At 35.1% G+C, this 14,971-nt stretch overlaps 1 protein-coding gene across 1 annotated transcript in view; it reads left to right on the top strand.

Annotated features, from left to right (window-relative positions):
* LOC307152275 (ras-related protein Rab-3C-like) overlaps positions 1-12,852 on the top strand; it is a 31,611-nt gene extending 18,759 nt beyond the window's left edge. Inside the window, exons 3-5 of the mRNA XM_079860780.1 lie at positions 562-680; positions 8,213-8,337; positions 11,160-12,852. Of these exons, the coding sequence (XP_079716906.1) occupies positions 562-680; positions 8,213-8,337; positions 11,160-11,353 (438 nt within the window). The 3' untranslated portion in view covers positions 11,354-12,852. The remainder of the gene's footprint in view (positions 1-561; positions 681-8,212; positions 8,338-11,159) is intronic.
* The last annotated feature ends 2,119 nt before the right edge of the window (positions 12,853-14,971 follow it).

Raw genomic sequence — 14,971 nt, 5'->3', positions numbered from 1 at the left:
TGCTAACCGTCACACCCCTATTTACAACTTCAGCTTTATTCTACATCACTATTTGACACAGAGTATGAGTTGCAGTCTGACATGTTTTTCTGCACCCTTTTGATTGACAGGATATAATCGGCACCGATCATCGGCCGATACCGAATATTGGTCGATACATCAGTGCGTCTCTAGTTACTATAGTATTTTGGGTTTAAACTGTGGAAAAAAAAAACATGCACCAATGCTATATTTTCTAAATGTCATAATTATTTGTTAACAAACAAGTATTCATTACTCATTGTATCTGCATTAAATTACTACATTGTTTGAATTAATTAATTTTTAGCTAACTGTGATTTTGTATATGTACATTTCTGAAATACATAACTTAGACCGTTACCTCTAATAACAGATCACTCTAAATTGTAATGTGGACTCATGCACTTTCTGTAAAGCTGCTTTTAAATGATGTGTATTGTTAAAAGCGCTATACAAATAAACGTGAATTGAATTGAATAAGTGTTTAAGAATTGAAATGAGTGTCTGAACTAACGAAGCTGTTTGGTTTGTGTTTTTAAGGATACTGCGGGACAGGAGAGGTACCGCACCATCACTACGGCGTATTATCGTGGAGCCATGGGGTTCATCCTCATGTACGACATCACCAACGAGGAGTCGTTCGGAGCCGTCCAGGACTGGTGAGTGACCTCTGACCCCACGAGCAGTGTAGATGCGATCGGAGACAACATCACCGGACGTGACGCCTGCGTTTGCACTGATCATGCATTTGAATTTGAATTTGAATTTATTTTTATTTGATCAGGGACAATGCACAAAAAACATTAGTCTAAAAAAGAAGAGATGTCATGTGCCAGGTTATTGCAAAAAATGCAAATTTCCACCCGCAGTCCCTGGACAGGTTGATGTTTTACTTACAAAAGTTCATAAAATATATACAGAATAATACATGGAAGCATTACTTCACTCACATCATAAAAACACTCTCCACTTCAGGAATCTATCACTCATTCACTCACAGTTTACATCGTTAATATCACAGTCATTCAGTGCATACAGGTTTGCAGAGACACTTTTGCAGTATTTGAAGCAGAAGGCAGTATTTCAGCATAACTTGTGTTGTGTGTGTGTGTGTGTGTGTGTGTGTGTGTGTGTGTGTGTGTGTGTGTGTGTGTGTGTATTTGCAGAAAAAATCTGCAGTGTTTAAGAGAACTATAAGCAAGTTATTGTTCCATCAACACAAATGCCGTGAGTGAGACGGCTCTGAAGGAAGCATGAATATTTCTAGTTTACACATCATCATCACAGGGTCTTTACTGATTCATTGTTCGGTGTAAAAACAGTAGTGACGAGGCCAGAGGTTTTAATATCTAAGGCCCTGTTTACACCTGGTATAAAGACGCGTTTTATTCAATCGGATCACAAGTGGACAATACAGGTGAAATACAGGTGTAAAACGTTTTGAGCTTGTCCACTTTCCTCCACTTCCAGAGGTAGTGGAAAACGCATTCGATCGGATTGTTTTCGTAGTGTAAACTCTGATGAGCTCGAATGTGTTCAAACCGCCACAAAAGACCGTCTTCTCTCCGTCTACTGACCTAATGAGTGAACATTATGGGAAACGCTCTAGCCAGACGGCATTTAAACTTTATCAGTTGAAGACACAAGCTTGATTTGAAGATGAAAACGTATCAAGCACAATGTTCTCTCACCATTCCTGATTTCGTTTGGCTGTTTTTCCGTCGTCTCCGGTCGCGTTCATATGTAAATTGCGTGAGCTTGTTTTATCCATTAGATCAAAAGATCTGAAAAAGCCCATACATTTACCCGTCCATAGACCCTCCGCTCGAAGAAATCAGGACAGAAGTGGCTGAAAGTGGACAAACAAGACGGATTAAAACACCAGGTGTAAACGGGAATGTGTAAACAGGGATTTTCATCAAGGCCCTGTTTACACCTGGTATTAATTAAGTGAGTAAATCATGAAAAGTAGGTCATGATAATATTAGTTAATTTAAAAAAAAATATTTTATTCATATTTATTATTTAGATTAATTTATATTGCAAAATTTGGGGTATGGGTATGCAGTGCCGTCGCCAGACCTCAGTCTTAAGGGTGGCATATGAAATGCATGGGAGGGCACAATTATTATTAGCCTACAGTACGTATACCGGTATTTATAATAATCATATACTCTATTCGCGCAGCACGTAATCATCATAAACGTAAACATAACCAACAGCAATATGACCAGGGAGCCTATAGCCTATTGCTTCCACATTACATAGAAGCAATGTTATGAATATCCATAAAACACTTGACTATACAACATATTAGATGTAACACCAGAAGCATTTCTCAAACATTGCATTGTAAAGCAGTCAACATGGGATATGCATTGCCATGAGACAGACATGCACGCACGCACATACACATGCACAGAGACTTTGAACCTACCGGTACTTTGAGTTAGAGCTTAGATCGGGCCCAAAAAATCAAGCCCGACCCTACCCGAGCCCGTGCACGTTGTGTCCGAGCCCGGCCCGGCCCGACACATTAACTGTAATTATGAGCCCGAGCCCGATTTAAACCTGACCATTTTATAATACGTGGGCCGTTATAACCAGGGGTGGCGCCAGGGAATTTTTTAACGCAGGTGCTGAGGGGGTGCTGGATATATTATAGCCTATATAAATACTATTAAAAAAATTGGCCACTTAATATTTAATATTCAATTATTTTAATTGTCACAATTAAAGTATTAATTGTATTAAATTGAACAAGTGCAACATTCAGCATTCAATCAAATATTCTTAAAGATTTATTATTATTAATAATGTTATTTCAACATAATGTCTCGTTATTTCGACATAATATGTGTGCGTGCAACAAGCAAGATGTGCATTTTTTATTAATAAACTTGTGTTTTCTGTGTCAGTGTCGGCTGCAAAGATGAAGTTGACGATCGCCATCTCCGTGAACGCGGCTATAGAGAGAAATGCACATCATGGATTACATAATCAGAGAGTAGCCTATTTCTTTTTGTTTTGAATTGTTTCATTTAAAGACATTTCAAGCTTTCTTTAGATATATTTTTCATGTCTGTGAGGCATACACTGAGTTTCAGGTTAATTTATGATGAGATGCGCTCCAGTTCACGAGCAATGCAAGTGACCGCACCGGCGACTCCATGATTATATTGTCTGCTATATTTATTTATTAAATCCAGGCAATTGGTTGATAAAAAATGATAAAAATTAAGATACAATTTATACAAAACGAAATTCACTTTAAAGAAAGGCTTTCTACAAAACAAAACTTAATGAAGTGGTCAAAATCATGTCTGACCCGCTCCATGTCTCTCGATATATTGCGCATCCTATCTTACTCGTGCTGTTCACTTTTCATAATCAACATAGATGGAAAAAAATAACATTATAATATTTTAACAAATATGAAACTAAATACGCTTATTTAATGGCTACAACACGTGTAGTAGGCCTACAGACTCTCTATTTGTACAAATTGCTGCACATTCATTTAATTCAGAATTTTGCACACATAAGTTGAAAGGCATTTGTTTGTTCATAGTAAAACATTTATCAACATTTATCAAGTTCACGGATAATTGTGCATGCATTTATTAATTATTATCTTAATGAATAATGCAACAACGACGAACCATGTGAACTGCGTTGTTTGTTTATTCAGAATGGAATGGATCGCAAATGGATCCTTTATATTTTTTTAATGTTTTAATGATAAAGAATGCAACATTAATGCAACACAAAATTAGCAATAGTATTATGTGGTGGAGAAAGTTATTATATTTTAATGGGATATTATGAATGCAAGCTTACACTGATCCATTGATGATAAGATGTTTATTAACCCTTTAAGTGTCACCCCCCTTTTTTTAAATATACATGAAAATGCACATTTCGACTTTAAATGGTTGTAATTAAAGAATGCTTTGGAGTATAGACGTAAAATTGGTCTTGTTTTAAAGAAGACATTTGGCAGATTTTTGTTGAAGTGAAATAAATTAAGAAAGTGAAACAAAAAAAAAGTTATATAAGTTTGTGTTTATGAAAATGTACAATTTAAAAAATTTAATTATTCATATTTTATATAAAATATATATTTTTAAAACCTGGCCGACTCTAAAACTGCTAGAAAATCAAAGCCAAAAATCTGAATAAGTTGTGTTTCAAATTTTAGGTTGATATCTCAAAAAATGAGCTTTCAGTGAGATTTTGTTTGGGCGCAGTACCAAACATTTTCACTAGGTGACAACCAGACTCCATTACTGCCCATATAAGGGCGCCTTCATTTCCATATGTGTTATTAAAAACATATTAATATATTTTTTTCTAAAATAATTGAATGGATGATATCTTTTGAACTCTTGGCATGAAAACAAACTGAGGTTTCATCCATTCTTTCATGATTTTTCATGTTCATTGCTATTTCAAAATAAAGGTCTGAACACGCCTTATAAATATGAAAATATTCTTGTTGCAAATTGATAAATTACAGCTCCTCTCTAATTTATTTTGGAAATCAAATATGAACCAAAATCAAACCAAATATGAAAACTAGAGTTTGTAAGCTTTCAAATGATATATAGTTTGTCAAGATTAGTTTATGTTTATTATAGGATATTACTGTTTTAAATATGTAATGATTTTGGGCCCACCGGTGAGCCGGTGACACTTAAGAGGTTAAGAGAGTAAACAGGGTCTGTTTTGAATTATGTAACCTGAACAGTCCTCTGTGAGCAGTTAAAGAGGCCTTAGAGGAAAAGTAGCATCACTGAGTCTTCAGGAATCCATCCGGTTAATATTTAACAAGAGTCATTTAAATTTCTCTCAGTGTTAAAGGGCAGTAGGGCTCGTTCAGGGCTTTACGGATGCCGCCCTATCGATCCGCTCCGCTGGCTGTGGTCAGTGGTTGATGTAATTAGCGTGAGACGAGAGACTAATGAACATCCGGATAAGAGGCTGAGGAACTGGAACAGAAAGAGTAGAGCGGAGGGAAAGGCGACTCGGGTCAGATGCTGAGTCATTACAACCGCAAAACGGCTTGATGTCCGAGCTTTATTACTTTATTAGGCAGAAATGAGACCTGAATTTACTGAAAGGACAGAGCTGGAGAGGAATTTGCAATTATACTGCTTCATCAGCAGATGTTATCTTCCTGAAGTATTAGTTCACTCAGAAATGTAATTCTTTCACCATGTTGATGCTGAAGTTGATGCTAAAATAAAAGTAAATGACAAAAAAATTAAATAATTATAGAGTCAGATATGAATAAATGTTGTAGAGAATCTCCTGTCAAGTTGCTTCAATTCAGTGAACTGGTAAAAATAAAAACAAAAAATGAATACTAATCATTTAATTATAATATAATGTTAATAATAATAATAATAATAATTTAATAATAGAAATAAAATTAAAATTCTTACCCATTTGAGTAATTAGGTTTCCAGTCATTTTTAAAATATATATTAATTATTTAAATATTTTGTAAATAAATATTTAGTGAAATACTACGGTTTATCACTATATATATTTTTTTATTATGTACTATAAATTTGAGTGTTTTAGTTTCAATTATTTGTTTGTATTTTTCAGTTTTTGTTGTATTTAGCTTGCTTGTTTCCTAATCTAGTTGTCTAATAAACCTGGCATTGTATATTATGAATATTGTATATTGTTGGCTCTCGATACATAATATAAATATACATAATATAAAAGCATCTGCTAAATGCATGAATGTAAATGTATTTCATGAACTTAAAAATGGTTACATCTAAATTAACTAGTTTTATTCAAGTCAAAAATATTATTTAACATCACTGAATCAAGCTAAATACATATATATTTTAATAATGCCAACAAAATACATTTTTATAGGTTAAATCAGGTAGAAATAGCTCTTTAAGCTAACAATTGCAGGTTGCCACTTTTACAGTGTAATTGTAAAAACCGCAAAGATTTTACCTCTTTAAAAAGCTGCTTTTTCTTAGTAATTTGTCATGTGGTTTTTCAGAAGGGTAGCTTGACTATAGTTTAACTCCTTGAAATGATGTCTGGTGAAACTCAAGAGACTCCAGCTGCGGTCAGTGAACTGACACCTAATTAAACCAGACGGATGTGAAAGCGCTGGGGAAACACAAAAGCAACTTACTAGAGTCTCGGCATTATCGCTGCGACATACATGAGCAGACGCTGTGATGTGTCGTGGGCTTTAGTGAATCTGCTCCAGCTGTCTGCTGTTGCCATGGCACCGAAACAAGCCTTTAAAAACTGAGACGGCTATAAAACATTAGCTTTAATTGGGCGGCACACTGGAAAAAATTGCAAGGAATTTAAATATATTTATATAGCACCTTTCACACATAAAATACAGCCTTACATAATCAAACAATATCACACCTAATAAAAAAATTAAATTAAATAACAAAATATGAAAAGTAATCTAATACAGCACATCAAGTAGAGCTGCACGATTATGGATAAATGGAGAATCGCATTTTTGTAGTTTCAAACAGATCATGATTCTCCCACAATTCTGAACAGACAACTAAACAAAGTAAGATGTAATTTACTAGAGGTTCTGAGAAAATGTCAATTGCTGGAGTTTATTTAAATAGTTTAATCTGAATAAATTATTTAAATTTAAAAAACTGAGTGAATGATTCAATGACTCACTCATTGGGCCCTATTTGAACGATCTGAAACGCAAGTATCAAACGCAAAACGGAAGTAACATGTGGGCAGATCTCAACGCAAATCTAAAATGTGTTGGTCTGAAGTAGCTTCATTACTCATAGGTGTGGTTTGGGCGTAACGTGAAATAAACCAATCAGAGCGACATCTCACATTCCCTTTAAGAGCAGGCGCGCTTGTTCCATGGCGGATTGCTATTATACAGTAACAGTGGATTTGCAGGAGCGGTTCACAGCCGAGGAGACCGACGTTCTCGTCAGGGCCGTAAAACACAGAGAAGTGACATTGGGGATGGAGAAACACACCCAGATTAGCTTCGGTTAAACAGGCGTATAATAATTTGGGTAAATGTGTAAGCTAGATTTATGCCTATTTTTTCACATCTTCATGGACACCACAATGATTTCCCTCGTGTGTTAATATTTTTCCTTGTAATAATGTATGGTTTTCTAAAAATGAAAACTGCTGCTTCTGTGTAGATGAGAGAATTAAAGTGCATATGCGTTGTGCACAAGCTACATTATGACCAAGCATGCGCCCTCAAAATAGCATATGAATAACGCGCCACTGACTTTAGACGAGGTTTTTCCTGGTCAGTGGAGGAATTGTTTTCTGAAACTGCAAAATAGCACCAGGGAACGTTTGCGCCAGAACACGCCTCTTTGCGCTGAACCGCCCCCGGGAGCGCAAGTTCATTCCCTAATTTACCGACGTGCGTCTGTGGAGGGAAGAGTCCGCTGTGCGCGGATGCAAAATAGGAATGAAACATGCGTCGGTGTACAAAGTCAATTGCGCTGGGTGTGAGATAGGGCCCATTAAATCTTCGTTTCATTACTTGATGATTCAGCGTTTTTGAACGAATCTCTTGAATGAATGATTCAATGGCAAATGCATTTTTTAACAGTCACTTGTCGCCACCTACTGGTGTAACGATGTAATTGATACAATCCTTATTTTAAGCGTCAAGTTACTTTCAAAATGTGATTTGCTCTATTTTGATGCTTCTGTTATAAACTTTTATCCCAGTACTTCTGTGATCATTTGAATTATTGTAAGACAGAAATAATGATAGTGTGTGGTTGAAAAGACTGTTTGCTGTACATATGCATTATAGCAGTACAGTACAGATTTAGTTTGTTTACAGTAATTTTTCCAATACTGTAAAGTCAGAGTAAAAGCAAGCTTTTTCACAGTACAACTGTAAAACCTTGACTAAAATTGCCAGTGAAGTACTGTAGATTTGACAAGAAATGAAGCATGTATAAGTCCTACTGTGAAAGTAATGCACCTGGAATATACTGTATAACTTTTAACAGTGTATGTTTGCAGACGGAGCCCTGCATATACAGTACAGAAATGCATCATCACGCAGTGTTGAAATAATGCATGTGCGATGCAGAAATGTTGTTTATACTGTATGTGGAGCATAATTGCATTGTGAGAGTGAAACGTAACATCCTTGGTCTTTCTTATCTAGGTCGACCCAGATAAAGACGTACTCCTGGGACAACGCGCAGGTCATCCTGGCGGGAAATAAGTGTGACATGGATGAGGAGAGAGTGGTGTCTGTGGAGAACGGCAGGATGCTGGCAGAGCAGTTGGGTGAGTTCACTCTTCCTAACCTCATCCCAAAACTATAAAAGTTTGATTCCTCCAGGGAAACTTCTGGACCGGTGGAGCCAGTCAGGTGGGTCAGCATAACTTACTTCTTAAAGGGTTAGTTCACCCAAAAGTGAAAATTCTGTCAGTAATTACTCTCCCTCATGTTGTTCCAACCCCGTAAGACTTTCGTTCATCTTCAAAACACAAATTAAGATATTTTTGATTAAATCTGAGAGCTGTCTCACTCCTCCATAGGCTTCTATGTTATTGAAACTTGCCGGCCCAGAAAGTTAGTAAAGACATCGTTAAAATAGTCCAAGTGACTACAGTGACTCAACCTTAAGTTTATCAAGCGACGAGAATACTTTTTGTGTGCAAACCCCCCCCAAAAAATAACAACTTTATTCACCTATTCATGTTCTTCTGTGTGATTCTCTGAGTGAGTTCACGTGGTGTAACAGCGCAGCGCTTCTGGGTTGTACGTCAGAACGGAGGCTCACTATTGGCCGACGCTGGTCATGTGTGTGATGCTGGCCAATAGTGAGCCTCCATTCTGACGTACAACCCAGAAGCGCTGCGCTGTTACACCACGTGAACTCACTCAGAAGAACATGAATAGGTGAATAAAGTTGTTATTTTTGGGGGGGGGGTTTGCACACAAAAAGTATTCTCGTCGCTTGATAAACTTAAGGTTGAGTCACTGTAGTCACTTGGACTATTTTAACAATGTCTTTACTAACTTTTCTGGGATTCAATTACCTAGCAAGCCTATGAAGGAGCGAGACAGCTCTCAGATTTCATCAAAAATATTTTAATTTGTGTTCTGAAGATGTCTTACGGGGTTGGAACAACATGAGGATGAGAGCATGTTGTGCTGCTTACCAGCTTGACAATAAATCTGCACCAAAATATTGATTTTGATCGGATACAACCTTTGACGTCAGCAACAAAGGATGAGAAGTGTGTTCTCCATTTTTTGAAAGTTGAAAGTCTATTTATTGTGCTTTTCTAAACTATGCACCATTATGTGGTTGATTGCATTTCAACTTTTCACATTTAGACTTTTATTTTCCTTTGCTATTTGTACCCTTTGCTATCAACCCACTGCTTAAGAACTACTACAAAATGCTACAAAACTCCAATATGTACCAGACTGGAAATTAATCTCACCATTCATAACATGCCCCACTTTTGCCCCTACATAAGCACTGTAATATAATATATACCTTAGATGGCTCACGTATTAGCATATGTTCACGGTGCATAAATTAGAGCATATGGAGTGAATTGCAGCTTTTGAACTCAGGCGATAATTAAACGCATATAATTGGATGACACCAGAATGTGCAAACATCTCAGAGTAACGCTGAGCGGTGAAGATAGACACTCTTACTGCATGTGTGTTGTGAGAGAGGACATTCCCTCTCCGCTTACACACTGTCAAAGCAATTACATCTCAGGATTGTCACGATGTGTAAAAGAGCACATTCTGCCTACATAGGCATCATCCATACAGAACCTCTTTGAGTCGCAGAATTGAGACACTACATAGTCAGCAACTTTGTGCAAAAATAGAGTGAAGTTGCACACGAGATTCGACATACAATTGAACAGAGTTTGATGGTTACATGCTAATAACAATGCAATGCTCTAAAAAATATTTAGTTTAAATATAATATAATTAAATATAGTTAACTATTATTATGATGAATACATATATTTAATTACTAATTAAATTATTAATATATTTATTAAATACATTGCTATTTATTAAATATATTTATTAATATAATAAATTACAAAAAACTATGAAATGTATTATTAATAAGAAATATTGTACTATTTACTATTAAATATAATTAACTATTATCATGAATTATGATTAATAAATATATTTAATTACTAATTATTTTTTTAATATATTTATAAAATACATTGCTATTTATTAAATATATTTATTAATATAATAGATTACAAAAACGATGTAATATATTATTAATAAGCAATATTGTACTATTTACTATTAAATATAATTAACTATTATCATGAATTATGATTAATAAATATATTTAATTACTAATTAATTTTTTTATATATTTATAAAATACATTGCTATTTATTAAATATATTTATTAATATAATAGATTACAAAAAACGATGTAATATATTATTAATAGGCAATATTGTACTATTTACTATTAAATATAATGAACTATTATCATGAATTATGATTAATAAATATATTTAATTACTAATTAAATTTTTTATATATTTATAAAATACATTTATATTTATTAACAATATGTATTAATATATTAAAATTATACAAAATAATTTAATATATTATTAAACAATATTGTTCTATTTACTATTAAATATAATGAACTGATGTTATGAATTATGATGAATAAATATATTTAATTACTAATTAAATGTTTAATATATTTATAAAATACATTTATATTTATTAAAAATATGTATTCATATATTCAAATTATAAAAAATAATGCAATATATTATTAATAAGCTATAAATTATTAATATATAATTAATATATATATATATATATATATATAGAATACATTGCTATTTATTAAATATATTTATTAATATAATAGATTACAAAAAAATATGTAATATATTATTAATAAGCAAAATTGTACTATTTACTATTAAATATAATTAACTATTATCATGAATTATGATTAATAAATATATTTAATTACTAATTAAATTATTAATATATTTATAAAATACATTTCTATTAATTAAATATATTTATTAATATTTTACTGTGGTTTGGTGTCATTTCTGTCCGCCAGGTTTTGAGTTTTTCGAGACGAGCGCCAAGGACAACATCAACGTGAAGCAGACCTTTGAGCGTCTGGTGGACATAATCTGCGACAAGATGTCAGAGAGTACAGAGACTGACCCCGCCGTTACCTCAGGAGCCCAGGGAACGGCCCGGCTAACGGATAACCCTCCTCCACTACAGCAGCCTAACTGTGCCTGTTAGTGCTCAGTGTACATGGTAGCAGAAGTGTGTGTGTGTGTGTGTGTGTGTGTGTGTGTGTGTGTGAGAGACACCTTTAGATGGATGCATATATCCTTTAATGTCACAGAATGCAGGTGCTGGAACAGCCAGCTGAATCTGATTGGTGCATGTCAGGAGTCATGTGACCCTTTACAACTACACCCAATGGGAACAGAGCTGTCTCAAACAATGGCGAACTGCTTTTCAGTGTTTTAGAAAGGAGGATAGATTAAAAAAAAAAATTAATATGATTTCTTTGGTCATCGGTTTTTCAGTATACGTGGCTTGTGGGGTAACAGTGTAAGTTCTTGTCACGGTCTGTTGCGCCACTAGAGGGCGTTCTTTTTAAAATGATACGATGCAGTCTGTCTGATGCATGTGAACGCTGTGTATGAACGCTTGTGTATGTTCCAGCACCTTTGCACTAGAGTCACGTCTATCTTTAAGGTGCCTAGTTCATTCTGACACACTGCTTTCTTAACTGTCAATCAAAGTCTTAACATCCTTCAAGCATGAATCGGCTGTTGATGACTTTACTCTAAGCTCCGCCCCTCTTTTTAACGCGAACGGAACGGAATAAACTGGAGATTTCTGTGAATCGAACAGTGTGAATTTATTATTTATTTTTTTGTCAGATATTTAGACAATTATGAAGACATTATAATTAGGGATGAACATTTTGGCCCATATCGAAAACCGATATTGGCCGATAAAAATGAATCCAAATTTTTATAGAAATTTTTTAAAGCCTGATTACAAAAACAAAAGTCTCACCATTTAAAAGCCATTCTCATTACAACTGACAGACTAGGGTTGCGCTGTATATCGGTACTGGGAAAACACAGGTATATATTTGATTTCAAACGGTACGATATCATGATTTTGCTCATTTCAGTACTTGATACGCCGTTTGCAGTTCTGAAGTTCACCGCTAGGTGGCAGTGTGCTACCCAAACTCATGCGAAACCAGCAAATATGACAACATACAAAATAGATAAAGCAGTCGAATCTCACTCAACACTCAAAACGGATTAATAAAGAGGACAGTAGAAGTGAAATTCAGAATTACTTTGCTGATGAAGAACCATCAAACCTTGCCAAGCATCGGTCACTTGCCGACATTACGAGATCGACAGGTGAGTGCATCACTCAAACGATCTAATTTAGACATTTCTTTTCTTTTAACACTAATCGACGCACATAAGATCATACAGTTTAAATAACACAAAAGCTCAGGCGTGCATTTGACACGTTAGAATCAATGATCTTTTGATAATATTTGCGCTTAAGTTTAGGGAGGTAGTATTAAAAAAAGTAATCAAATGTAAATTAACACTGGATAGTCTTCACTAGCCGCGTTTCCATTACCCTTCAAATTGCGCAAATTGAAATTGCGAATTGAAAATACGCCCAATGGAAACACGTCAATTTCGCAAAAACTCCCATTTATCGCAAAAAAAATTTTTCCGCTCGCATGAGGGTTTTTTTCAGGCAATTCGAAAAAGGAATATTTCACAAAACTGCAATGGAAACAGTTTTTGCGCATTTACAGTCACCTGATGTTGACGACGCGGTGTGTTTGGACAGAATACGAGACTGAGCTCTTTATTAAATTCATATAAGACAGAAGAATGACAGGAATAATGGATTCTAAACCTCAAAGAAATGCCACAATCAAGACCTCGAAGCAGATCTGAGGGAGAAACACCCAGAAACACCTCATATGTGCCGCTCACAGTATAAGGGTCTTTCCTTGCCATTAATGCTTGGATAACACACATAAATATCCTTCCATTAATAATAATAATGTCTAGTGCGGTACGTGGCTGTGATATATATAAACGTACCAACGTCCGTTGCCATGATTTTTGGAATGATTTATCGCGAGAGGAAAAAATGACTTTTAGTCGCATAACATCGGTTAATGGAAACGCCGTCATTTCGCAATAGTTTTTTTTATCGATATTTAGAAAAAATCGCAAAAGTTTTGCGCGAATCTTTAATGGAAACGCGCCTACTTTCGCAAAAACTCCCATTTATCGCCAAAAAGTTTTTCCGCTCGCATGAGGAGGTTTTTCAGGCAACTCGAAAAAGGAATATTTCGCAAACCTGCAATGGAAACAGTTTTTGCGCATTTACAGTCACCTGACTTAGATATTTAGATATTTATATATTCATATAAGACAAAATAATGACAGAAATAGATTCTGAACCTCAAATAAATGCCACAATCAAGACCTTGAAGCAGAAATGAGGGAGAAACACCCAGAAACACCTCATATGTGCCACTCACAGTATAACGGTCGTTCCTTACCATTAATGCTTGGACAACACATATACGTCTCCTTTGATTAATAATAATGGCCAGTGCAGTGGCTGGGATATACGTAACCTACCAACATCCGTCGCCATGATTTTTGGAATGACTTATCGCGAGAGGAAAAAATGAAGTTTTAGTCGCATAACATCGGTTAATGGAAACGGTGTCATTTCGCAATTGTTTTTTGTCGACATTTAGAAAAATTTATTTTCACGTAAGTCTTTATGCGAGTACTCACCAAGACGCGAGTTCTTTACATGCGTTGCTAGTATGAACAAAGAAATCAGTCTCAAAGAGGTCAGAACTACTGAATGATCTAACATCGCTTGCAATGTTCAAATCGCAAGATTTAAAACGACGACTTCCGTCGCGCAGAGCGCTTATAGTGCAGGCGCGACGTCTTTTAAATCCAGAAGATTAAGAGGAGAGACACAGTTTCACTGAAATTACTTTTCAAATGACAGATTTGATTGATAATCTGTGTCGATTCGTTTTGCTAATAAACATTTGCGGTAATTTCACGCTTTATAAGTGCGAACCCTGCAAGAATGAGTAAAATTATGCGCAATACCTGCGCCAAAATTCACACACTGTATTTTCCAAGTGATTTCAATCATATTTCAAGCAATTCAAAACCGTCATGTTGATCTGAAGAGTCTCAGCTGAAGGAAATAATACATTATTTATTGGCTTTAAAATATCGGTCGAATTTTTTATCGGGCCGATAACAATAACATTACAAATTAACATATATTAACATATATCGTCTGTTACCGATATGGTGGCTGATATATCGTGCATCCCTAATTGTAATTATTAACATCATGATTTTTTGTAAAGCTGCTTTGAAACAGTGTGTATTGTGAAAAGCGCTATACAAATAAATGTGAAGAGTTGATACTAAATTTACACATTTTAAATGTTCAAAAATGTAAATATAATTACATCATCATCACACAGGACTTCCTTGCTAAGGTGGGATTGGTCAGAATTCTTTTTAAAGGCGGGGCTTAGCAGATGGTCAGGCGCTGCATTACACACACACACACACACACACACTCGACTCCTTGTTTTTGTAGATCAGGAATTCATGCCATATTAATCGAGTTGAAATTGGAATTTCCCATCTAGCAGCGGCTGTGATATCAGCTGTGTGTGTGTGTGTGTACGCTATAGATTATTAAAGAATATTAAAGTCACCTCTATGATGATATATCTAGTGTACATAGGTTTGTATATACCTCAGTCAGATCAATATAATGTTGTGGATTCAAGTAGCT

This window comes from Squalius cephalus (genome assembly GCF_949319135.1).
Source record: "Squalius cephalus genome assembly, chromosome: 24".
NCBI lineage: Eukaryota > Metazoa > Chordata > Actinopteri > Cypriniformes > Leuciscidae > Squalius > Squalius cephalus.
Note: the sequence above shows the minus strand (reverse complement) of the source record. Positions and strands in the feature narration are given on the sequence as shown.